The 27022-nt window shown below is 50.8% G+C and overlaps 1 protein-coding gene across 2 annotated transcripts in view; it reads left to right on the top strand.

Annotated features, from left to right (window-relative positions):
- The window catches only part of LOC140398664 (tau-tubulin kinase 2-like), a 370126-nt gene that overhangs the window by 44294 nt on the left and 298810 nt on the right, over positions 1-27022 (top strand). For both annotated transcript variants that reach the window (XM_072487597.1, XM_072487608.1), the window contains exon 2: positions 7883-8042. In XM_072487597.1, the coding sequence (XP_072343698.1) occupies positions 7935-8042 (108 nt within the window). In that variant the 5' untranslated portion in view covers positions 7883-7934. The remainder of the gene's footprint in view (positions 1-7882; positions 8043-27022) is intronic.

Consider the following 27022-nt stretch of genomic DNA (forward strand, 5'->3'; position numbering starts at 1 on the left):
TGTGGGGGAATCGGAGGGAGGAACTGATGGCACCGGAGCTAACGCAAACTAAGAGGAGGAAGAGGTGGAGGAGGAGGTGGGACACAGACACTGCCTGGGTGCTGTTACGTCCAGGAGGCTGCACGACGGCACTGTAAAGGACAACGGGCACGCGACGCTTTGGTGGCCACACGGCTCACGCACCGTGGGGGAGGGATTCGCTGAACACTGCCACTGGCACCACACTGCACGCACCCCCGCACCGTGTACACGGCACCAATTCCACATCACGTTATCGCTGTGGCACTAGGGGATTGCACAACATTGATGATTGTGTAAGCGGTTGTGATCGGTGCCATGTTGAATGATGACAGCCCGCTCTACGATGAGCTGTGAGCTGAGATTCGCCAGCCAAGGTCTGACTCATGGCTATAGCTGAACCATACACTCCGGTGGTCACAGCCTTCGTAACGGGCTTTTCATCACGTGCCCGTGTGGGGTAGCTGGCGTAGGAGTGCTGAGGACTACGGTGTCCGATTTTGGGAGGCATGGGGGAATGGGACAGCACATCCGGCACCGACGTTGAACCGCTCATTAACCACAGCGCCACTCGGTCACCCTCACGAGCCCTCTGGCACCGGACATAGCACAGAATCTTACAAGTTAAGTGCAACAGTGAGTTTATTTGTGGCATTCACGTACAGATGCCCTAGCCCTACAACTAAACTGTGCCCTGCACCCGTGCCAACTTACTATGCCTAATTTCTTTGCCTTACGGGCCCTACCACTACGTCTAGGTGTCTCTCCAGATGGTACAGCAGGAGTGGAGGCGGACTGCTGAGAATCCTGCGACATGGCTCCCCGTCGGCACATGTTTCCTGTGGCGGCCCGGCTTCGATGGGCCAGACTGCTCGGCGGGCGTGCTGGATGGCATGGTGCCACCCTGCCCGCTGCCCACCAGATGCGCCAGGGACAGAACGGGGTGAGGCAGAGTGTACCGCGACGTCCCTTGCTGGAGATACCGGGACGGACCCCAGGACCACCTCCCTCGGGGAACCCGGTGGTCCCCGGGCCTCACTGGGACGGAGGTGCGATCGGAGACATGCCCCGTCGCACCACCGACACCTGGCGCTGCCAGTCCTGGAGGCCTGCAGCGGTATCGACCACGATCCGAATGCTCGCAGAGACGGAGCCCAGGGAGTGCGACATTCCTGCCATGGACTGTGCTATCTCAACCTGTGAGTGCGTTACGCCATCCATCACGTGCGCCAGGCGGTCTGTGCTCTCGCGACTGACTGCTGGGGACTGTGCCATCGCCTGCTGGGACCGGGCCATGGCATGGTGAGACTCGGCCAGGGCCCGGAGAGCGACGGCAATGTCCTGTTGGCTCTGAGATGGCTGCCTGTGAGAGGGCAGCCCTCTCCTGGGCCATGGATGACGCGTGCACGTGAAGCCCAACGCCTTGCAGAACCTGACCAATGGCCAAAACCGTTTCACCCATTGCCTCCACCCCGCGGACGCCACCCGTGCGGTGTCGGCTGGGTGACTGCGATGAGCGGCACCACTCCCTGCTCCTGGACGCGAATGGACTCCTCCAACTGCGTGTGCAGGTCCTGGAAGATGGCCCTCGTCCCGTTATTCAGTCTCTCGGTGTCCACATGCATCGGTTGTCCAGGTGGGTCAAGTACATCCAGGAACCCGGGAACTGTCTGGGCGGCCCTCCGACTGTCCAACCCCTCGGCTGCTCCAAACTCCACCTGCTGTACCTGCTCGGCTGTGTGGTGCGCACCAGACCGTGACCCGGGAGCCTCATCACTTATCTGCCCAACCGAGGTGAGTGTCTCTGCGATGGTGGATGGTGTGGGAGACAGCAGTGCCGCTAGCTCGAGGTCATCGTCCGTTAGGAAGTCTGGTGTGTGCTGGTCCCCCTCATGGCCCGGCGCAAGGTGCATGCGGCCCATGTCATGTTGCCCTCCAGGTGAATCTGTGGACTGTGTGGCTGTTCTCTGTAGGTCATCGTCACTGTCCGTCCTGTGCCCCTCAGTATTGTCTCTGTCCGTCGTATGTGCGTCCCCATCCAGCGTCCCAGACTGAGAGGATGGCCCTCCTGTCCGACCGACTGCCACCCTCTGGCGTGCGTCCCTGGGTGTGTTCGAGGTTGGAGATGGTCAGCTTTGTCTTGGCCGAGACGACCCTGGACGTTCGCGGCTGGCCCTGGAGAACACAATGATATGGGGTTCGTTAGGCACGCTGGGCCGGGTGTATGGTGGTGGTGGGGGCAGTGTTTGAGGGGGGAGGGGATCGAGGGTGCAGTGGCCAGGGGGAGGGGATCGAGGATGCAGTGGCCAGAGTGTGAGGGGGGCGATGACGGTTGGGGGGGGTGGGTGGGGCGGGTGAAGGAAGACATGCAGGGTTGTCTCACTTGCTTCTGCGCCTCCGACCTGGCATGTCGCGACCTCCCGGGTGGCGGATCCCCCAGCGAGGTCCAGGGCCCCCTGCTCGTGAACATTTAGAGGGTGCAGCACAGGAGAACCCCCTCCGGTATCATGGCGTGCAGGGATAAGCTATATTAATGCTGGGTGAGGAGACAGTTGGAGCCACGCCATGGCATCTCTCCAGGGGGGTTCCCGGTGCTCATGTGGGTCGAGTACAACGTTGTGCACCCTGAACTCTTTCCCCCCCCCCCCCCCCCCTACCCCTCGTGCACAGGGAGGTTGGGGGGGGGGGAGGAGGAGGTTGGTTGTGACCTGGGGGCACCCTCATGGGCACTTACCCTGGCAGCCCGAGTGAGGTCGTGCAGCTTCTTCCGACACTGCTCCCCGGACCGGGGGTGTGCACCACAGCACTCACAGCTGTGCCAACTTCACACCAACCGCGCCTCACCGTGCTGGACGGCTGGCGATGCCCATGTCTTGGGCAGAGGGTGGCCCTTCGGCTTTCAACCTCATCGAGGAGGGTGTCCAGGTCCGTGTCCCGGGACCTCGGTGCGGCTCGTCGGGGCTCAGCCATCTCTCCTCCTTCTCCACCTCCTCCTGGGTCCTTCCGTGCGCGGATCGCGCCATTTATGGCGCAGCGCCGCGTCATTCAGGTCTCGCGCACTTATGATGCTGCTTTCGCGCCACGCCCCCCCCCCCCCGAGTTCCTCGCGGCCCCGCTCCTAGCCCATTTTCGGGCCCTGAATCGATCGCGATCGGGGCCGTTTCGCACAGTTGTGAAACTGGACGGCGTTCACGACGGCGTGGGCACCTAGTCGAGGGAGTGGAGAATCGCGCCCGGGATTGTTGTTGTGTATAAGGGGATTGACATCTTATTCGTTACCGTTTACTGTTCGTTGGGGTGTAAATTCTGAAGAAAATGGGAAAATGGAGAATAAAAATATTTATTAAGAAAAAAACCTGATCTAATCTCCTTGTATGTCATATTTTGTTTATAATGTTTCTGTGAATTGCTGTAGGATGTTATATGAAAGGTACTGTATAAATAAGCTGTTGTGTGCAGCTATACACCAGTAAGGCCTCGTGCAGTGCTGCAATCTGTAATCGACCCTTTGTGAGTCAATGCAAGAGACTGTTGTAGCACACATGAATGACCTCCGAGCCATTTGAGATCACAATGTTTTAGATTTGCTCTTTGATAGGCATTCTAGGCGATGATTCTGTAAGGAATGAAGGCAGTTAAACTCATTTGTTTTCTGCATTTCTTATACTTGTTCCAGTTTCTGCTGCCATCTGAATGGAAAAGCTCCAGAAAATGATCCAGTTGGAACAGATCATGTATTTTCTGGAAATTAGCTCTTTTTGAGGAGGCTAAAGTAGCATTTTTTTTGAGTATCGGTCTTTAGAAATCTATTCTCCAGGTGGGCACTGTTCATTAATGCTCAGGGCATCAGAAAGCTGTTCTGTTAGTCTGGTCACCTATGGGTGGCACGGCGATTAGCACTGCTGCCTTACAGTGCCAGGGACCCGGGTTCGATTCCCAGCTTGGGTCACTGTCTGTGTGGAGTTTGCACGTTCTCCCCGTGTCTGCGTGGGTTTCCTCTGGGTGCTCCAGTTTCCTCCCACAAGACCTGAAAGACGTGCTTGTTAGGTGAATTAGACATTCTGAATTCTCCCTCAGTGTACTGATCAGCGCCGGAGTGTGGCGACTAGGGGCTTTTCACAGTAACTTCATTGCAGTGTTAATGTAAGCCTATTTATGACACCAATAAAGATTATTAATAACGATTATTATTGAAACCCTGCCCATTATATTTTTGAACAGTTTAGTTCGGAGCGGTATTTTGGGTCTCCAGCTAGTTCTTGGCTTTTCCCAGTGCATTGAATCTCGGGTGCTTGTCTTAATGCCTTGTTAATCATAGAATCATAGAATTTACAGTGCAGAAGGAGGCCATTTGGCCCATCATGTCTGCACCGGCCCTTGGAAAGAGCACCCGACCCAAGCCCACGCCTCCACCCTATCCCAGTAACCCACCTATAAACCGCCCCCCCCCCCCCCCCCCCCCCCCCCTCCCGGCACAGGAGCCAGGGTCTTTTATAATCCTCAAGTGTTGACACATGTCTCCATCACAATGAATTGCTTAGTATATTGTAGTTCTGATCTTTTTTATATCCTTTTGATCTATTGTGCAGGTAAGTTGAGTATTATTGCTATGATAAATTCTACCATATTTATTGGGGGGAAATCTTGTAATCAATATCATTGTGCTGTATTATTCTGTTCATGTTCAACACACTTTCAGTATAAAATTGGAAATAATTTGTAAACAGTCGAGGAGAATGGTGGGTGATATTGTAAAAAGATGTGTAAGAAAGATACTCGGTCAGCAAATTGTTATGGGGTTGAATCGTACTATGGGTGACTTTCCAGTGTGCCTGGCTTGTGTATATGATGGATTGCATCAGGATATGGGAGGTCAATCTACAGTGGTGCCAGAGTTGGCTATGTGTTGCAGGTCACCTTCATGAATCGTTATCAGCTGTTTTTGTAAAATTAAGTAGTTTTTTAAAAAATTGCTCTTTGCTGCATAAATGTTTGAATGTATATTATAATTTATATTATAAGAAATATTAAAGATGTGGAACATCCTTTTGGGAAAGATTAATTCCTGCTTTTTCAATCGAGAACAAGTGGCATAGTTTCAATCGAGAACAAGGGGCAGCACAGTGGTTCGCACTGTTGCTTCACAGCGCCAGGGTCCCAGGTTCGATTCCCGGCTGGGTCACTGTCTGTGTAGAGTCTGCAACATTCTTCCTGTGTCTGCGTGGGTTTCCTTCGGGTGCTCCTGTTTCCTCCCACAAGTCCCAAAGACGTGCTTGTTGGGTGAATTGGACATTTTGAATTCTTCCTCCGTGTACCTGAAAAGGCGCCGGAGTGTGGTGACTCGGGGAATTTCACAGTACCTTCATTGCAGTGTTAATGTAAGCCTACTTGTGACAATAAAGATTATTATTAAGTTTCAGGATAAGGGGCTGATCGTTTAGGACTGAGATGAGAAATCTTTTCACTCAAAAGGTTGTGAATCCTTGGAATTCTTTATCCTATCAGCGTCATGGATATTCAATGCTATCATTGAATAATGTAAGGCGGCGTCGTGAAGAAGCGCTTATTTTAAATGTGATTTTTTAAAAAAATCCACTGGCTAGAAACTTGGACTTAAACTTTTAAGAACTAGACTTAAAAAAAGTAACAGGCTAAAAAGAATGACTGGAAATCAAAAATGGCTGTTCCAATTTGCATCACTATGCATTCCACATTCCACTTCATTGAGATGGAGACATGGAGCAACATTAAAACGCCTGAGGATTATGAAAGACCAGGGCTGGTTTAACACGAGGGCTAAACAGCTGGCTTGTAATGCAGAACAAGGCCAGCAGCGCGAGTTCAATTCCCATACTGGCCTCCCCAAACAGGCGCCAGAATGTGGCGACTAGGGGCTTTTCACAGTAACTTCATTGAAGCCTACTTGTGACAGAAGCGATTATTATTACTTGTGCCATTAACAAGGCATTAAGACAAGCACCTGAGATTCAATTGTTGGGGATAGTATATAACTTCATGTACCAAGCAATTAGATTTAATGAAGGTAACTTTGCAGACATGAGCTAATCAAGCTAAATTTGGGAATAAATGAACAACAGCCTTATTTGAATCTCTCCTTTTTTAAAAAAAAATAAAAAATATATTTATTCAAATTTTTCAACCGATTTTCAACAAACCCGCCCCCCCCCCCCCAACAAAAAGAAAGAAACAAGAACACAACAATCAAAAATTATACAAAAATTATACATTGGATTTCCCCATATACAATAACCCCCCATATGACATTTAAAAGCACCAATAGGGAAGCCCCCCCCCACCCACCCAAACACCCCCCCCAAAAGAACCCCCCCCCTCCTGGGCTGCTGCTGCTGCTGACCTCCTCCTAACGCTCCGCAAGATAGTCTAGGAACGGTTGCCACCACCTGAGGAACCCCTGCACAGACCCTCGCAAGGCAAACTTTATCCTCTTGAGCTTGATGAACCCTGCCATGTCATTGATCCAAGTTTCCACACTAGGGGGCTTCGCATCTTTCCATAATAGCAAAATCCTCTGCCGGGCTACCAGGGACGCAAAGGCCAGAATACCGGCCTCGTTCGCCTCCTGCACTCGCGGCTCGTCCGTTACCCCAAATAATGCCAACCCCCAGCTCGGCTTGACCCGGGCTTTCACCACCTTGGACACAGTCCTCGCAAAACCCCTCCAAAACCCATCCAGTGCCAGGCACAACCAGAACATATGGACGTGATTTGCCGGGCTCCCCGAGCACCTCCCACATCTGTCCTCCACCCCAAAGAACCTACTCCACCTCGCCCCTGTCATATGCGCTCTGTGAGTAACTTTGAACTGTATTAGGCTGAGCCTGGCGCAAGAGGAGGAAGAATTAACCCTACTCAGGGCATCAGCCCACAGACCCTCATCTATCCCCTCCCCCCACTTGCCCTTTAACTCCTCCACCGAGGCCTCCTCCTCTTCCTTCAGCTCCTGGTAAAGCGCCAAAACCTTGTCTTCTCCAACCCATACACCCAAAATCACCCTGTCCTGAATCCCACGTGCTGGAGGAGCGGGAATTCCCTCACCTGCCGCCTCACAATCGCCCTCACTTGCATATTTGGAATCTCTCCTGAAGCAGTGGAGAGAGTAAATCACATGAATAGCAAATCTAGTTTGCATGTTTAAAAAATACATTTTTGCAGAAAGTAGAGGCTGAGATGCTGAAGCTTTCTTTCTTGTGCCCTTTCACGTGCGCGCGCACGCACACACACACACACACACTCTCACTCTCTCTCTCTCTCCTCTCTCCTCTCTCCTCTCTCCTCGCCTCTCCTCTCTCTCTCCTCTCTCTCCTCTCCTCTCTCTCTCTCCTCTCTCTCTCTCTCTGTGCTGTTTGCTGAACAAGACCATCCAGATACATACCTACTACAAACAGAAACCTTTTAAAACACAAATTCTGCACAAAGCCACATAAATCTCAATAATTTGATTGCAACACTAATATAAGAGCAAAATATTGCGGATGCTGGAACCCCAAAATAAAAATAGAAAATGTTGGAAATACTCAGCAAAGATAAAAGGTCTGAAACTGCTTCTCTCACCACAGAAGCTGCCTGATCTGCTGAGTATTTCCAGCATTTTCTGTTTTTGTATAATTGGCTTAAATTTTGTTTTGAAATTTTTGTATTATGCAATTTGCAAATTATTTCATAGTGATCAAGCAAATGCCAATTTTGGCTTGTACATATCATGGTACCGTCCTGCTACATGTTGTAGTTTATGATTTACAGAAGTTATCCGCTGTGATCTAATGGGTAAGAATTCAATGATTGTTGATTTCAAATGTTAATGCATTTTGGTTGATTTCTCTAGCCTCGGGTTAAATGGAACCTGCGTTTGGAATCCTGAAGATCCAGGCTGACTTATGCATTGCATAGCAGCTATTCCAAAAGGGACTACAGACATGAGCGGGGGAGGTGAGCAGCCTGACATATTGTCAGTCAGTTTCCTCGTAAAGGAAAGATGGAAAGTGGTGAGTACAACTGAACTTCGCTATTTTGTGCATTTTATGGAATGTGGTAACTGGAGGATTACTACGTTTATTAGAAATTTATAATGTCATCTGTCAGTAATTTTGTTTTGAATTAGAATTCTTGACTTGTTTTTCTGCTTGTATATCATTTTGGTTAGAAAATACTTTATCATGTCCAAATAAATGTCAGGCTAGCGAGCTCAAAAGTAGTAGCTCAAATTTGAAAGTTCAAATTAATTTGCACTTTCAAGTTAGGATATCTTATCAATTCCCCCAGTGGTTTAATTACTTCTCTATGAGTTACTAGTGTAGAATTTTGTGAAAAGACTTGCGGAGAGAGAAGTCTTTCTTGCCACTCTGTTTGGCTTATTGTCTAATACATTTACCTAAGATTCAACTCCACTGAAACAGCCATCCACCACTTAGACATCTGCATAATGGGCAATGTGTGCAATGTTAGTAATAATTCTCATTATTGTTTTCCTACTCTTCACGACATAGGTAATTTAACTCTGGCAGTTTAATTGTGGATTTCTTAATATGAATGATTGTTTTAATCAGCATGGATGTTGAATTGAACACTTGGATACTGTAATTGGAAATGTGAGGTGTTGCCTTTGGCCAGGGAGGGGGGCGGGGTCTTGCTTTTTGGGTACATGAGGAAGTCTTGCATTATGTTCTGATGTATGAAGCCCACTTATTGGCTTTGGCATGTTTAGTCAGTCTCAACTTCATAAGCTTGAGGATTCTGGCCCTAACATCTATTCCTTCTGCGGTGTTGTGAAATAGATGACAATTTATTCATTTGTAAATCAATTATCACATAGGTTGAAAGCTGCAATATAAGAAAACTTAGACCAGTTGTTAACTGTCATCCTAAAGGGTAAATGATCACCTGAATCTGAATTCTGGGGTTTTGAGCCCAGTTATGGGTTTGAGCAGTGAATGTATGCATTGTGTGCATTGTTGGTGATCTGATCATAAGATACATTGAGGCTTCTGAGGATGTGAGGAGATGCTATATAAATCTGAGTACTCTTGGATACTGTAATTGGAAATGTGAGGTGTTGCCTTTGGCCAGGGAGGGGGGCGGGGTCTTGCTTTTTGGGTACATGAGGAAGTCTTGCATTATGTTCTGATGTATGAAGCCCACTTATTGGCTTTGGCATGTTTAGTCAGTCTCAACTTCATAAGCTTGTGGATTCTGGCCCTAACATTTTCTTTTCTTATATTGCAGCTTTCAACCTATGTGATAATTGATTTACAAATGAATAAATTGTCATCTATTTCACAACACCGCAGAAGGAATAGTCTGACAATTGTTAGTACTGATGTTGGATAACTGCCAGCTAATTATCAGTTTTAATAAGTTAATTTGTTACAACTTGCATTTATACGGGACTTTCAACATCAACAAATATCCAGAGGAAAATGAGTTAAGCACTGAGTCTTTGCAGGAAGTTTAAAAGTGACCAAACCTTAGTTGAAGAGACGTGATTTGGAAAGGTTTTATTTTATCAGTTAAGTGGGAAATATAGAGAATAATCTTTGAGGGAGTTCCAGATGGGAAAACTGAAGCCACTGAAGTGTGAAATACGGAAAATGGATGTACAGGAGTCCAGAGTGAGTGCTGAAGGACAAGATGTGCCTTGTGGAGAAGGTTGGAGTTGGGAGCCGGGGTGGTGGTGGAGGAATGGGGACCCAATGGAGATCAGCAAAAGTGGGGTTCTGCTGAGAAGCACTTAGTGTCTCAGTTTACAAGTGGTATTTGGGCATCTTAGAATTTATTGAGGGTGGAAATGGTGAGGAGATTGCGAGGAAAATTGAATCCAGCAATGACGGACATTTGTTTGAGGGAGGAGGCAGAGTGACTGATAATGTGGAAGTAATCTTTGTAAGTGATGAGATTTAAAGTACCGTTTGAGCTTCTATGCCAATTGATCTGCTTTCCTGTTGTTGGCTGTAAGGTTTTGGGTTCAGGAGCCACAGGTACCGAAGATAGGTAGCCAAGTACTCGTAAATAATTTTATGGTAGTTTATTAAAACATGACAGTTTAGATATAATACAGTAACTAAATTGATAAGAAAGGTATATGACCCGTGATAGCTGGGAGTGGTTCACTGATCCCAGAGGACGACAGGAGTGAGAGTGTGTTAATCTCGGCAACATTCTGTCTCTAGCCCATGTAGTGGAACTCTTCCTCTGTCTTCTACTATCTTTCCTGGTCATATTCCATCTGAAGGGGGCGGCATGTGGTGCAGTGGTTAGCACTGGGACTGCGGCGCTGAGGACCCGGGTTTGATCCCGGCTCTGGGTCACTGTCCGTGTGGAGTTTGCACCTTATCCCCATGTCTGCGTGGGTTTCACTCCCACAATCCAAAGATATGCAGGTTAGGTGGATTGGCCATGCTAAATTGCCCCTTAATTGGAGAAAAAAATAATAATTGGATATTCTAAATTTATTTTTAAAAATATTCCATCTGAAGAAGGTGGCTGCCTGACCTGGCTGTCACCTGAGAAGGACTCCTTATTATACTTTATTTCTAGGGGCTGGTAGTTTACCCAATGTTTGAACTTTTCTAACCAATTAATACAGGACAGATAGTCAAGATGTCAGGATGGCCAGCTCCCCATATCGATCATGTAGCTCGAGATTTAAGATATTAACGTATCTCATTGAGGGTCACTGTTAGCCCATAATCAGATATGCACATGATGCCAGAAGGCACCCAGCTAGCTTTCAGTTCTGGAATGGGTATCATCTTTGTTTTGCCTTAGTCCCTGGCTACTAAGAATGCTTTTTTTTCTGGAGAGAAAAAGAAAGCATACAACCTTATGCTAAGGGTTCTCAAATACACCATTCCTTGTAATCCGATTGAACGATGGCAATAATGTTGAGCTGACAACATCGACAACTTCAAGCTTTCCGGTGTTCACTTGAAATAAATTCAGGCACATCCATAACTTGGTGATAAGGCAGCCTGGAAGTGGTCATGGTGGGATGTGATGGTGAGGGAGAGCTGCGGTGTGTGTGATGCACAGTACGAAGTCTTACAACACCAGGTTAAAGTCCAACAGGTTTGTTTCGATGTCACTAGCTTTCGGAGCGCTGCTCCTTCCTCAGGCGAATGAAGAGGTCTGTTCCAGAAACACATATATAGACAAATTCAAAGATGCCAAACAATGCTTGGAATGCGAGCATTAGCAGGTGATTAAATCTTTACAGATCCAGAGATGGGGTAACCCCAGGTTAAAGAGGTGTGAATTGTCTCATTTCGCTGTGGCGCGTTGGAACTGTCGATCGTTGAGTCGAGTGCCATATCCGGTTCGTACGAGGGCATCTTTCAACGTCTGTAGACGTCTGTTACGCTCCTCCTCGTCTGACCAGATCCTGTGTATACGGAGCGCTTGTCCATAGGGGATGGCTTCTTTAATGTGTTTAGGGTGGTCCTTCGTCGTCCAGTACTTCCCCGGAGCGGAGAAACTACGTCATCATCTTCACAGCCTTCAACATCTACAGACGTTGAAAGATGCCCTCATACGAACGGGATATGGCACTCGACTCATCGATCGACAGTTCCAACGTGCCACAGCGAAAAACCGGACCGACCTCCTCAGAAGACAAACATGGGGCACAACCGACAGAATACCCTTCGTCGTCCAGTACTTCCCCGGAGCGGAGAAACTACGTCATCTTCTTCACAGCCTTCAACACGTCATTGATGACGATGAACATCTTGCCAAGGTCATCCCCACACCCCCACTACTTGCCTTCAAACAACCGCGCAACCTCAAACGAACCATTGTTTTCAGCAAACTACCCAGTCTTCAGAACAGTGACCACGACACCACACAACCCTGTCAGGGCAATCTCTGCAAGACGTGCCAGATCATCAACATGGACGGATAACCTCATGATGCTCCACTTCTCCAGCTTCCACCCTAAACACATTAAAGAAGCCATCCCCTATGGACAAGCGCTCCGTATACACAGGATCTGCTCAGACGAGGAGGAGCGTAACAGACGTCTACAGACGTTGAAAGATGCCCTCGTATGAACGGGATATGGCACTCGACTCATCGATCGACAGTTCCAACGCGCCACAGCGAAAAACCGGACCGACCTCCTCAGAAGACACACATGGGACACAACCGACAGAATACCCTTCGTCGTCCAGTACTTCCCCGGAGCGGAGAAACTACGTCATCTTCTTCACAGCCTTCAACACGTCATTGATGACGATGAACATCTTGCCAAGGTCATCCCCACACCCCCACTACTTGCCTTCAAACAACCGCGCAACCTCAAACGAACCATTGTTTGCAGCAAACAACCCAGTCTTCAGAACAGTGACCACGACACCACACAACCCTGTCAAGGCAATCTCTGCAAGACATGCCAGATCATCGACATGGATACCACTATTACACGTGAGAACACCACCCACCAGGTACGAGGTACATACTCGTGCGACTCGGCCAACGTTGTCTACCTCATACGCTGCAGGAAAGGATGTCCCGAAGCGTGGTACATTTGCGAGACCATGCAGACGCTGCGACAACGAATGAACGGACATCGCGCAACAATCACCAGGCAGGAATGTTCCCTTCCAGTCGGGGAACACTTCAGCAGTCAAGGGCATTCAGCCTCTGATCTCCGGGTAAGCGTTCTCCAAGGCGGCCTTCAGGACCCGCGACAACGCAGAATCGCCGAGCAGAAACTTATAGCCAAGTTCCACACACATGAGTGCGGCCTCAACCGGGACCTGGGATTCATGTCACATTACATTCATCCCCCACCATCTGGCCTGCGAAATCCTACCAACTGTCCTGGCTTGAGACAATTCACACCTCTTTAACCTGGGGTTACCCCATCTCTGGATCTGTAAAGATTTAATCACCTGCTAATGCTCGCATTCCAAGCATTGTTTGGCATCTTTGAATTTGTCTATATATGTGTTTCTGGAACAGACCTCTTCATTCACCTGAGGAAGGAGCAGCGCTCCGAAAGCTAGTGACATCGAAACAAACCTGTTGGACTTTAACCTGGTGTTGTAAGACTTCGTACTGTGCTCACCCCAGTCCAATGCCGGCATCTCCACATCGTGTGTGTGATGGTTACGGGACTCTTTTGTGAAGCCCTAAAGTAGTCTTTTATTTCAGTTAATATTTCTTTAATATTGGGGCATTTTGTATTTTTCTGCTGAAAATTATTGTAGATAGGGCAGCACGGTGGCACTGTGGTTAGCAGTGCGATCTCACGGCTCCGAGGTTCCAGGTTCGATCCCGGCTCTGGGTCACTGTCTGTGTGGAGTTTGCACATTCTCCCCGTGTTTGTGTGGGTTCCGCCCCACGACCCAAAAGATGTACAGGCTAGGTGGATTGGCCATGCTAAATTGCCCCTTAATTGGGAAAAAATGAATTGGGTCTTCTAAATTTAAAAAAAATTAAAATATTGTAGATAATTTTTCCCCTGCCTCTCCCAGGGCAGGACAAAATATGTTTCCGGAGATAGTGCCATTGGGGGTTACAGGGGTGGGGAAATACAGAACAGGACCTTCCAGTCAGCATGAAGTGAAGATTTCTGCGACCCAACCGTATTGCGTTACTTCAGCTGAGACTTCTGATTTTGGCTGCAATGCAAGAGAAGATAGATAAAGAGAGGGCATGCTATCCTTTTATGATCTGAGTATTTGGACAACTTTTTAACAATCTCAACTCATTTGAGTGGGTGGGTGAGTGAACGTTCAGGGAGTGTTACGGCCCACTACACGGAGAGAGCTTGTATAGCATCCGATCTCTTCCCCCCCCCCCCCCCCCCCCCCCCCCCCCCCCCCCCCCCCCCCCCCCCAATCACCTTTGAGTATGAGCGACTCAGGTGACGGAGCTTCCAATTGGAGGACAAAAAACAAAGAAGAAAGAAAAGTACAGCACACGAACAGGCCCTTCGGCGCTTCGGCCCTCCAAGCCTGCGCCGACCATGCTGCACGTCTAAACTAAAAACTTCTGCACTTCCGGCGTCCATATCCCTCTATTCCACCCTATTCATGTATTTGTCAAGATGCCCCTTAAACGTCACTATCGTCCCTGCTTCCATTGAACAAAAGGAGCTCCCCACAGAATATAAGCCTCGAATTGGAAGCAGTTCGGGGGAAGGAGACCCTGCGGGGAGTGGCGAGGAGTGATTATCATGACCAGTGTGGAATAAAGTGAGTTGTACCCTGTCAGCCTGGCCTCTCGTGGAGTCTTTGCCTCCGTCTACATCACTGGCGATGAGGATCAAGTGGAGCTGCCGAAGGCTGCAAGTGCTGCGACCTTGGACCGTTTTTCAACCACCTCGGGAGGCCGCTCTCCAGCCGGCAGGCATGGCATACACGGGTAAACTCGAACCTTTAGACGCCAACTCGGACGATTGGACCCGGTGCGTCTAGAGACTACAACTTCTATTTTTCTGCATGAACACCATCACCAGTGACGAGTGACAGATGGTCACCTTACTGACCGCCGTTGGCGGACCGACTTAAGAACTAATCAGGAACTTTATTTACCCAGCCAGACCGGGCGGACTGCCGTTCGCCACGTTGATCGACCGGGTAGGCCAGCACCTAAATCCACAGCCCTGATTATGGTCCGGCAGTACCGCTTCTATGCCCGTCTGCAGACGACGACGGAGGCCGTTGGGGAATACTTGTGCACTTACAGGGACTTGCTGCCTTGGCTGAATCGCTGTGGGATCGCTTCAGGACTTGGAAATGCAGTGGAAACTGTTAATGGAGGCCCCCCTCGACCTTTGACAAGGCCGTCGACGTGGCGCTCACCTAGGAAAGCACCGTCCACTGACTCCAAGAACCTGGCGGTCCTGAACATTGGACGTCGTCAAGACCATCAACCGACAACTACCGGAAGCGAGGTGCTGGGAACGTCCCAGATTGGAAGTTACCACAGGTCCCGCAACCGTTGCCGCAACTCGCCCCACAGTGGCCATGGAGCTTCCCCCAACTCGGCATTCCCGGATGGCAGACACCAGTATCGAGTGGGAAACCAAGGTCAGGGGCGAGGCTCCGGGCAACCACATGAGGGCACTGTCCCCCAGCAATGGACAGGTCGCCATTTCCCCCAAGAGGCCGCACACGTTTCTTGGAGGACTTGGAAGCTGAGGAGCCAACCCTATGGCTGCTCTGTGTGACTGGCCCGGGAATGGCACCTATCCGGGTGACGCTGCTAAATGGACACCCCACCAAGATGGAACTGACACAAGGAGCAGCAGTTTTGGTCATCAGTCCTAGTACCATTACCGCCATCTGGACAGGCCATCAGCCACTAGAGCTTTGTGACACGGGGGCCCAACTAGCCACATATACCGGGGAGCCCTTGGATATCGAGGGCACTGCCCACTAGCCTGTGGCATATAGAGACCAGTCCGCGTGCCTACCAGTGGTGGTAGTCCACGGCAACTGGCTTAGCCCATTGGGGCGCGATTGGCTTTGTCACCTACATTTGGACTGGCAACAAGCGTGCCAGATATACCCATGTGGACCGGATAGAGTGCTGTCCAAGTTCCCTTTGGTTTTCGCCGAGGGCCTCGGGACCACTAAAGAAGCTATGGCTACGATCAACTTGGAGGGAAATGCCCAGACCCGATATTTCCGCGTCCGCCCTGTGCCGTACGCATTGTGTGCCAAGATAGACCAGAAATTGGCCTGGGGATTTTTCGCCCTGTCCACTATGCTGATTGGGCTGCGCCTGTAGTCCCCGCGTTGAAGCCGGACGGGTCGGTGCGACTCTGGGGATTATAAAATGTCAGTAAACTGGGTATCCGGCCTTGACTGTTACCCGGTCCCTTCGGATCGAGAATCTCTACGCCCGACTCAGCGACGGAAAACGTTCACTAAATTGGACATGAGCTGTGTGTACTTGCAGCTGGTGTTCGAGCCAAGTTCCCGGAAATATGTGACAAATCAATACCCATCAGGATTGTATGGGTATACGTGGTTGCCGTTCGTAGTCTCCTTGACGTGTGCAATATTCCAGAGGGTTATGGAGTACATCTTGCAAGGGTGGCCGTCTACCTGGACAACGTTCTCATCACTGGGATTGCGCATCAGGAAAACGTGGAGAACCTGACTGAGGTCCTCAATCAGTTTTCTCCGGCCGGCTTCCGCCTCTGGGGGAGATACATGCACCAGAGGCCACATATCGAGCTGCCGGGTGGGCAGCAGAGGCCTCCATCCAGTGGAAGAAAAGGTGCAGGTGATTTGCCAGTCCCCAAAACTCGTGACCAAACGGAACTCTGCTCTTTCCTCTGCCTGGTGAATTATTACGGGAAGTTCATACCCAGGATGGCCATGCTGCTCAGTCCGCTCCTCCAACTACGGAAGAAGGGACATGAGTGGGACTGTAGGCCACTGCACCAGAAGGTGTTTCACGAGGTGAAGCAGCATTTCTCGTCAGACGAATTGCTTTCCCACTTTGACCCAGAAAAGCCCTTGCTCCTCACGTGTGATGTCTCTCCCTACAACGTCGGGGCGGTCTTGGCGTTACTACATGCCCGGCAGCTCGGAACAACTTATAGCTTTTGCTGGTGGACGTCTAGCGAAACAACACCCAGATAGAAAAGGAATGCTTGGCAGCGGTGTTCACGGTAAGGAAAATCCACCAGTATATTTATGGGTGGACGTTCACTGTATATACCGGCCACAAGTCCCTGCAGAGGTTATTTAAGGAAGATTTAAGGTGAGTCCATCGATATCTGCCAGGTTTCAACAGTGGGCACTGCCTCTGTCGGCCTATGAGTACACTGCAGAGCATTGCCTGGGCACAAGATTCCTGCATACGGATGCGTTGCGTCGCCTGCCCCTACCCACAAAGCCGCCAGCTCCTGCTGCAGCCGCAGAGGTTATAGCCGCTCTGGACACATTATCAGTAACGGCACCTCATATTTGAGAATGGGATGGACCCAGATCAATCCTGAGCTGTCGGTCTGACATATGGTCCATTATGGGTCATAGGCCGATACCAGACTGGCTTAGGACCTATACCTCCAAACTACCCGAAATGAGTGTCCCCCTGTGGGGGATGCAGGTGGTCATACCCGAACGGGAACCGCGCCCATGTTGAAAGATCTCCATTACGGGCACCACGGAGTGGTGAAGATGAAATTGTTTGGTGGCCCTACAATTGCACCCCATGCCAGGAACATCAGAAGGCTGATGCACCCCTGGGAGTGGCCCGCGAAGCCTTGGTCCCGTGTACACATCGACTTTGCCGGCCCGTTTCAATGGGCCACATTCGTTATGAGTGGACGCCCACTCAAAGTGACTTGAAGTACACCTGTTCCCCATGGCGACCAGACTAGCAACTACGGACAGACCAAGGGCTATTTAAGCACGCACGGACTGCCCTGGGTCATGGTGTCCGACCAATGGGGCGCCGTTCACAAGCCAGGAGTTCGCTTTGTTCATGGCCACGAATGGCATCAGGTACGTACGTACGGCCCCGTACAACTCGGCCTCCAATGGGCTAGCCGAACGAGCAGTACAAATATTCAAGAGAGCCTTGAAAAAGATGACCTCGGGGTCATGGGAAACACGGTTGGTGAAGTTTCATTTCAGTTATCGTGTGACATCTAACTCCACAACCGGCATTGCACTGGCAGAGTTGCTCATGGGGCACCGCTGGACGCATCTCAGCCTGGTCCTCCCTGACATCGGGCATGGGTCCGTCAGCGGCAGGACCGTTCAGAGACTGACTCTCACCGTCGCCCATGAGCGCGCACCTGCACGACAGGTTTTGCGGTTTATGTGAGGAGCTTTGGGACCGGAGCCACATGGATCCCTGGGGTAATCCTCCACATGACTTAGCCAGTCTCCTACGCGGTCCAGGTGCAGGGTGCAGAGACACCGCCACCTGGACCACTGCGACGATCCGACCAGGAACCACCGGCACGTGGCCCGGGCGCCGTTCCCCCGTAAGGCCAAGGAGGAGCCCTGAGACTGGAGGGGAACCAGGGCCTCACCCACCCGTTCTGCCTCCTGTTGAACCTCAAGATGCCGGGAGACCTGTGGTGCCTGTGGATCAGGCCAGCGACAGCATAGACAGCGAGACGGATTCCGATATGGACATTGGACCGCCCGGTGACGATATGTCGCCACCGATTGTACCAGCAGACTTACTGGCTGGGCCAGGCAGCTACGACGTTCATCATGGAAGAGGCGGTCCCTGGTGCGCTACACACTTCCCGGGCTGGCTGTACCACCCTTGGAACTCTGCCCACAACCGAAGCGGCCAGGGGACCCTCCACCTGAGGACATGGCCATCTCTCCGCACTTGGGGGAGGGGTTGTTACGTCCCCTGCAGGGACAGAGCTGGTATAGCATCCAATTTCCCTCCTACACCTCCGAGTATTAGCTACTCGGGTGATTTGGATGCAAAGCTCCAATTGGAGAAGCTCCCCACAAAATATAAACCCTGACCTGGAAGCAGTTTGTGGAAGTAGACCCTGCGGGGTGTGGAGAGGAGTGATTTGTGTGGCATAAAGTGAATTGTATCCTGTCAGCCTGGCCTCTCGGGGAGTCTTTTCCTCTGTCTACAACAGGGAGAATACTGGGTGAGGGGTGGCCATCATGTCAGTGTAGTAGTCATTTTGGAGGGTGGTGTTGGGAGAGGAAGTTGGGTCGTGAGAGAAAGCGTCTGGTCAGGTGAGAGAGGGTGGTAGAAGAGAGAGAGGGAGTCAGGTCGGGTCCAGGGAACATAGGAACAGGAGTAGGCCATTCAGCCCCTCGGGCCTGTCCCGCCATTTAATGAGATCATGGCTGATCGGAACCCTAACTCCATATACCTGCCATTGGCCCATATCCCTTAATGTCCTTGTGAACATAAATCTATCTATCTCTGATTTAAAATTAATAACTATTCTAGCTTCAACTGCTGTTTGTGGGCGAGAGTGCCAAACCTCTACCAACCTTTGCGTGAAGAAATGCTTCCTAACATCTCTCCTGAGCATCCCCGCCCTCATTTCTAGACTATCCCCCAAGTTTTGAATCTCCAACCAGTGGAAGTAGTTTATCTTCAACTACCCTGCTGTTCTCTGTTAATATCGCAAATACTTCGATCAGATCACCCCTTAACCTTCTAAATTCTAGCAGAAAAAGGACTAATTTGTGTGTCTCCTTGTAACTTAACCCCAGCTGTCGTTGGTCTGGGAGGGGAGGTGGTGATTGGGTGGGGGAGGTGTGGAGTTGTGGTACTCAGTTCAGTTATGCTGACTAATCTTTGAGTTGGACCAGGCATTAACTAGCATAACATTTCCTGGGTAATTATCTAGGTAAGTCCCACATATTTGGGCCGAGTCTCTGACACTGGGGAGAGCTGAAGGCAGCAGAAATCAGTCCACCGAAATTTAACCATCCCAGGCAATTTCAGTATTTGCGAGCGCCTGGCCTCCCACAGTGTTTGAATGTATCTATCCCAGAATCCGAATCACAGAATAATACTGTGCAGAGGAGGCCCTTCAGCCCATCAGGTTTGCACCAACACCTGTAAAACATCTGACCTGCCTTCCTTTAAAAAAAAATAAAAAAAAATGTTTTAAATTAAAGTTTTGCAAAGTTTTTCATAATAAATAGTAATAATCCTAACACCGCAAAATAGTGAACATTAACATAATGCAAAAAGAGAATATACAATAGCAATTGACTAGACGTGACCCCACGCGCCTCAGTCTTCTCCCACCCTCCCAACGGAGCACTCACCCCGACTCCCATATGGGTCGCTGCTGCTGCTGACGTTTTAATTTTCCCTGAGAAGCCATCGGACGGTATTATGCAGCAGCTCTGTACACGTGGCAAAATTATTTACACACACAAGTAGGCATCTGTTCGTGGTGTTGTCGTCCCTTGCTTCTCCCAGATGGAGTTCGCTGCCGTTGTTGTCTCGTTCTGCTACTGCGCACTTCCCCGTTTTCTCTGTTCCTGTGGACGTTAAGTTTGTTAACGTTTCCCTGCCTCCCCCCTCCCCCTCCCTGGCTCTCCTCTATTGTTCCGTCCCTTCCCTCTACCCCCCCCTCTCCCCGCTGCTGCTCCCCCCGTGACTCGCTTTTCCTTCCTCTTAGATTTAGCTGTCTCTCCCTCTCATGCTTTGGCTACTCTCCCCTGTTTCTTGGCTACCTGGCTATTCTTCTGCTTGTTTGTTGGCCACAAACCGGTCTCGGAACAATTGGGTGAATGGCTCCCACGTTCTGTGGAAGCCGTCGTCTGACCCTCGGCTGGCGAATTTGATTTTCTCCATTTGGAGAGATTCCGAGAGGTCGGACAGCCAGTCTGCAGCTTTAGGTGGTGCTGCTGACCGCCAGCTGAACAGGATTCTACGGTGGGCGATCAGGGAGGCAAAGGCAAGGGCGTCTGCCCTCCTCCCCAGGAATAGATCTGGCTGGTCTGAAACCCCGAAGACCGCCACTTTCGGGCATGGCTCCACCCTCACCCCCACCACCTTGGACATTGCCTCGAAGAAGGCTGTCCAGTACTCCACAAGTCTGGGGCAGGACCAGAACATGTGGGCGTGGTTGGCTGGGCCTCCTTAGCACCGCTCACATCTGTCCTCCACCTCCGGGAAGAATCTACTCATACGGGTTCTTGTTAAGTGGGCTCTATGTACCACTTTTAGTTGCGTCAGGCTGAGCCTTGCGCACGTGGAGGTGGAGAGGACCCTATGCAGCGCTTCGGTCCAGAGTCCCCACCCAATTTCGATCCCCAGGTCCTCCTCCCACTTCATTCTTGTTGCGTCCAGTACGGTGTCGTCCCCTTCTACCAGTCGGTCATACATGTCACTACAGTTTCCTTTATCTAGTATGCTTGCGTCCAGTAACTCTTCCAGTAGTGTCTGTCGTGGTGGTTGTGGGTATGTCCCTGTCTCCTTTCGTAGGAAGTTTTTTTAGTTGCAGGTACCTTAGCTCGTTCCCCCTGGCTAGCTGGAATTTCTCTGTCAGTTCGCCCAGTGTTGCGATCCTGCCGTCCGTGTATAGGTCCCTGACTGTCAGTGTCCTTCTGTCTTGTCCCCACCTTTTGAAGGTAGCGTCAGTCAGCGCTGGCGTGAACCCATGGTTGTTGCAGATGGGAGCTTTAACCGACATTCTGGTCAGGCCAAATTGTTGCCGTAGTTGGTTCCAGGACTGGAGGGTGGCTATTACCACCGGGCTGCTGGAGTGTTTTTTGGGTGGGGAGGGGGGCGCCACCGTGGCAAGGGCCCGGAGGGAGGTCCTCATGCAGGAGGCCTCTTCCGTGCGCACCCACTCTGCTTCTGGCTCCTTGATCCATCCCCTTATTCGCTCGGCCGTCGAGGAGCGCGATGATTCCGTCCGTGCTCCTCTGTGGATCCGAAATGTAGAGGAGCAGGTCATCTGCACAGAGTGAGACTCTGTGCTCTCTGCCTCCCCTTCGGCTCCCCCTCCAGCCTTTTGCTGCTCTGAGCGTGATTGCCAGTGGTTCGATCGCTAGAGCAAACAGCAGCGGGGACAGTGGGCATCCTTGTCTGGTGCCCCTGTGCAGCTGGAAGTATCGGGAGTTGGTATTGTTGGTCCGTACGCTCGCCATGGGAGCGTTGTATAGGAGGTGAACCCTGTTCCAAGCCCGAACCGCTCCAGTACCTCTGAGGTATTTCCATTCGACTCAGTCGAAGGCGTTTTCTGCATCTAGGGAGACGATCGCCTCTGGTGTTCTCTCCCCGGAGGGGGTCATTATAACGTTCAGCAGACGCCTGATGTTCGAGGTAAACTGTCTACCTTTGACAAAGCCCGTCACGTCCTCTGCGACCACCTCAGGTACACCGTCTTCTAACCTTTTGGCTAGGATTTTGGCCAGCATTTTGGCGTCTGCATTCAGCAGTGAGATGGGTCTGTATGACCCACATTCTGTTGGGTCTTTGTCTTTCTTGGGTATCAGCGAGATTGAGGCCTGTGCTAGCGTGGGCGGCAGTGTGCCCCTCGCTAGCGAGTCTGTGAACATCTCCCGCAGGTGCGGGTCCAGTGCTGTCGCAAATGTTTTGTAGAAGTCCACCGGGAACCCGTCGGATCCCGGCACCTTCCCCGCCTGCATGGAGCTAATGCTGTCCATGATCTCTCCCAGTGCTAGTGGTGCTTCCAAGCCCTGTTTTTTGCCCACCCCCACGACTGGAATGTCCAGTCCGTCAAGGAACCGTTTCATCCGAGACTCTCCCATTGGGGGCTCTGAGGTGTACAGCCCTTGGTAGAAGGCCTTGAAGATTCTGTTCTTTTCTGGTTCTGTTTCTAGCGTGCCTCTGGTATCCCTGATTTGTGCAATTTCTCTGGTGGCTGCCTGCTTTCTCAGCTGGTGTGCCAACAGGCGGCTGGCTTTGTCTCCTTGTTCGTATAGGGTCCCACGTGCCTGGCGGAGTTGGTGCACTGCTTTCCTGGTGGAGAGCAGGTCAAAGTTCCTTTGTAGCTCTTTCCTCTCCGCCAGGAGCTCTGCGGTCGGGGCTTCGGAGATTTGCGGTTTACCTCCAATATGGAGTCGACCAGCTGCTGCCTCGCCACCCTTTGCTCCCTATCTCTTCGCACTTTGAAAGCGATGATTTCCCCTCTTAGTACGGCCTTTAGTGCTTCCCAGAACGTGGAGGGTGAGACCTCCCCGTTCTGGTTGTTCTCTGTGTATTTTGTAATGGCCCGTGATAACCTTTCGTTACAGGCCTTGTCTGCTAGTAGGGCGACGTCCAACCTCCATGTGGGGCGTCGGGCCTTGCCCGTCTCCAGCCTCAAGTCCATGGAGTGTGGAGCGTGGTCTGATATCACAATTGCGGAGTATTCCACCTTGTCTATCCCCGGAAGCGCCGTTTTCCCTACCACAAAGAAGTCAATTCTGGTGTATACGTTGTGTACTGCGGAGAAGAAGGTGTGTCGTCCCAGTTGGGTGCGTACACGTTAACCAGTACTACCGGTGCCCCATCTAGGGCCCCACTGACCATGATATACCGCCCTAAACATCGTCCTCTTGCCGATCAGTATCGCCACCCCCCCTGGCCCTTGTTCCATAGCAGGAATGGTAGGTTTATCCCACCCAGCCCTTTCTTACCCGCAGTCGGTCCTGCTCTCTCGGGTGTGTCTCTTGGAGGAAGACTATGTCGGCCCTCCTATTTCTTAGGTGGGTGAGGACTCTGGATCTCTTCACTGGGCCGTTGAGTCCCCTTACGTTCCAGGTGACTATCTTGGTGGGAAGCTTCTGCCCCCTCGCTCCTGTGGGATTAACCATACTTACCTGGTGGACGCGCCCCTACCCTTTGTTAGGGGGTCGTCCAGGATGGCCGCTGTCGCTGCTCTCTCCATGCGGTCGGGTCCCTGCGCTCCAGGGTTTCCCTTTGTCCCGGGGGCACCCGACATGGCCGCCCACTGTGCGTCCGCCGTGCGGGTAGTCCCCTGCACTCTGGGGTCTCCCTTCACCCAGAGACCGTACTGGGTGGGCGCTTGCAGTGATTCCTTGTTTCGAGCCCTTGGTTGTGGCACTTTGTAGCCCAATTCCTTTTCTAGCCCTGTTTGTCCCTCCTTCCCTGTGTCGCCCCTCCCCCCACCCCCCCCCCCCCCCTTTCCCGGTTACTCCTCTTTTCCCCCCCCCCCCCTCTCCCTTGTACCCTTCCTTTGTCCCTCTTTCCCCTGTTCCTGTCCCAGTTTGCTCTCCTGTCTCTGTTGAGTGGTGTCCCCCCACCTCCAGCCTGGCGCCTTCCCCCCTGTTGGGGGCGCGCTGCGGCCCTAGTCGGCGTGTTGTTGCCCCCTGCCAGGGGCCCCTCATTTCTACCTTCGCTGGTGGTTTTCCAGCCCGTGTTCCTCGATAAACCTGTTTGCTTCGGCAGGGACTGTAAAGAAGTATTCTCTTTCTTGGTATGTGACCCAGAGTTTCGCTGGGTACAGCATACCAAAACGCACGTTGCTCTTGTGAAGAGCTGCTTTCGCTCTATTAAACTCGGCCTGTCTCCTGGCTAGGTCTGCCCCAATGTCCTTGTAAATTCTAATGGCATGTCCTTCCCATTTGCAGGTTCTGTTTTTCCTGGCCCAGCGTAGGATTGTTTCCCTATCTTTGTACCGGTGCAGTTTAGCTATAACCGCTCTCTGGTGTTCCCCTTCTTTGGGCTTCGGGCGCAGTGACCGGTGTGCTCTGTCCATTTCTGGTGGGCTGGGAAAGGTTTTCTTCCCCACTAAGTTGCCCAGCATCTCAGCCACGTATGCCATGGGGTTTCTACCCTCGATCCCCTCTGGTAAGCCCACTATCCTGACATTTTGCCTCCTCGAGCAGTTTTCCTGGTCGTCCACTCCGCCCTTCACTCTCCCCTGTGTTGTGCCCAGTCTTGCCACCTCCCTCTCCAGGGCCGTGATCCAGTCGCTCATGTCAGTCGCTGCTTTCTCCAGCTCCTTGATGGTCGCCTCTTGGGCTTCCAGTTTCTTCCCTTGGGCGTCCAATTTCTCCTCTGCTCTGCCCAGGGCCTGCTGCACCTCTGCCAGGGCCTTGGCCATTGCTGTCTGCACTGTGGCCTCTATGTCTGCCCTAGCCTCTGCCTTGTTTACCTGCTGATGTTCCCTCAGCGCATCGGCAAAGGCTGCCTTCCAGTTCCAGCTCCCCCCTGGCCCCGGGAGAGACTGCACCTGTCTGCCCAGCTCTTTTTGATGCGGCGATACTTCCGTTCTGCCGCTTTGCTCGCTGATTGGCTCATCTGAACTGGCTCGCCCATTGCCCCGTCTGCCTTTGGTGCCCCTTCTCCCTCTGCTTTGGCTCCCTTCTGGCATTTCCCACCCCCCCCTCCCCCCACTTTTTCTTCTCCCCTCCCTTCTCTCCTTTACCACTTTATTTTTCCCTCTTTTATAAAATTCTTCTCAGGTGAACTTGTTTTGGGTGAGAACAAGAAAAGTGCAAAAATAATTTTTTAAAAAAGTTTAAAAGTTTCCTTTTCAGAGTTTTGTTTTTGCAAAAGTTCTTTTTTCCTTCCTTTTCCCTCACTCACCCAGGTCGAGAGAGAGGGAGAGTGGCTTCTGGTCGCTCCTCCGTTCCTTCCTCCCTGCAGGTTCGGCCCCCGCTTTGGTCCTGGCCGCCGCTTCGGTCCTGGCCACCGCTTGTCCTGCCCTGTGCTCTGCTGCCGTGCGTGTGTTGGGGGGGGGGGTGCGCCGCCAGATCGCTCCTCTCCCGAGGGCCCAGCTCCCGATTTCGCGGGAAACTTTAAAAAAAAAAAACATTTAAATTAAAAATCCGGAGGCCCCGACTTCGTGGAACTGCGGGAGCCTTTTTGCTGCTACCGCTCCGCTCACGAACGCCACCGGAACTCTCCTGACCTGCCTTCCTTATCTCATTTGCCAGCACTTGGCCAATAGCCTTGAATGTTATGACGTGCCAATGCTCATCCAGGTACTTATTCAAATTAAAAAAATTTTTTTTTGAAGCACACAATTCTTTTTTTCTTCAATTAAGGAGCAATTTAGAGTGGCCAATCCACCTACCCTGCTCATCGTTGGGGACACGCAGACACGGGGAGAATGTGCAAACTCCACATGGAGAGTGACTCAGGGCAGGGATTGAACCTGGGTCCTCGGCGCTGTGAGACAGCAGTACTAACCACTAACGTGCTGCTCCTGTCCAGCTTTTTAAAGGATGTGAGGCAACCCGCCCTTACCACCCTCCCAGGCAGTGCATTCCAGACCATCACCATACTCTGGGTAAAATGTTTTTTCCTGAAATCCTCCCCTAAACCTCCTGCCCCTGACCTTGAGCTTGTAACTGATCCTTAACTATGGGAAACAGCTGCTCCCTTTCCACCCTGCCTATGCCCTTCATAACCTTGTACACCTTGATCAGTCTTCTGTGCTCCAGCAAAAACAACCCAAGCCTATCCACCCTCTCTTCATAACTTAAATCCCAACTGAAGTTCTGATTTTAGCGATACGGATACTGCAAGATTTGAACCAAAGTCTACATAACCATGATGTGGAGATGCCGGCGTTGGACTGGGGTGAGCACAGTACGAAGTCTTACAACACCAGGTTAAAGTCCAACAGGTTTGTTTCGATGTCACTAGCTTTCGGAGCGCTGCTCCTTCCTCAGGTGAAACTCATAACCAGCCTGCAAGCAGATTGATTTGGATTGGCACCAGTTCTGTGAATCGAATACCTCTCTGGAATTAATAAATAACTTGCAGCTCTGGCCTAGCTATATTTCAACAAATTAGAAAAAGCCTGGCTGTCTCTGATCTCGCAGTAAGCCTTTAAAATCCGCAATATATAGCCCATGATTAGAACCCAAACGTGGCCTATTACAACTTCCACAATTTCCTCAATTGTACATTTTCTTTTTTTTTCTATACTTCAATAATTCTTCAAGAGGTTCACTGTCAAGATAAAACTAATAAAGATAAATTGCTGTGATATTATAACACTACCTAGCTGTTGCAAGAGTGAGGAGTAAAACTTAGGGGTTTATTTGTCTTGTTGGCAAATCTGTGCTGCTGCACAGAATGATATGCACTTTAATGCAAATGGAAATACTTGAAATCCTTTGAAATTGATGGCATTAAAATGCCAGATTCCTGGCAGTGCAAATCAATTTAATTGATTTCCTTGCCGTCCCTTCTCTCTCTTCCTTCTCCACCCCAGCCCCAGAAAATTGCTTGCAATAAAAGAAAACCAATCTTTCCATTAAAACTGCTTGGCAACCGAAGGAAAGCTGGAAATCTGAAACTTGTCATTTGTAAGTTGACCGTTTCATTAGCAGTCTCAAGTCAAAAGATGTGAGCTGTGCTGCAGGAGCATTGTTTTCAATTAATCATCTTCATTTAAAACAGGCAGTTCTGTCTTTCCAGGCATTGATCGGTTTAAATACATATCTTTCAGGACATCTGTATGCAGGTTACGCAGTCCTGTTCGCAAACTATGGGGAAAACTGATGGGGTTGGATTTTCCCTCCAGTAGGGAAAACTGAGATTGAGACTGGTTCTAGGT

This window comes from Scyliorhinus torazame, chromosome 2 (genome assembly GCF_047496885.1).
Source record: "Scyliorhinus torazame isolate Kashiwa2021f chromosome 2, sScyTor2.1, whole genome shotgun sequence".
Taxonomy (NCBI): domain Eukaryota; kingdom Metazoa; phylum Chordata; class Chondrichthyes; order Carcharhiniformes; family Scyliorhinidae; genus Scyliorhinus; species Scyliorhinus torazame.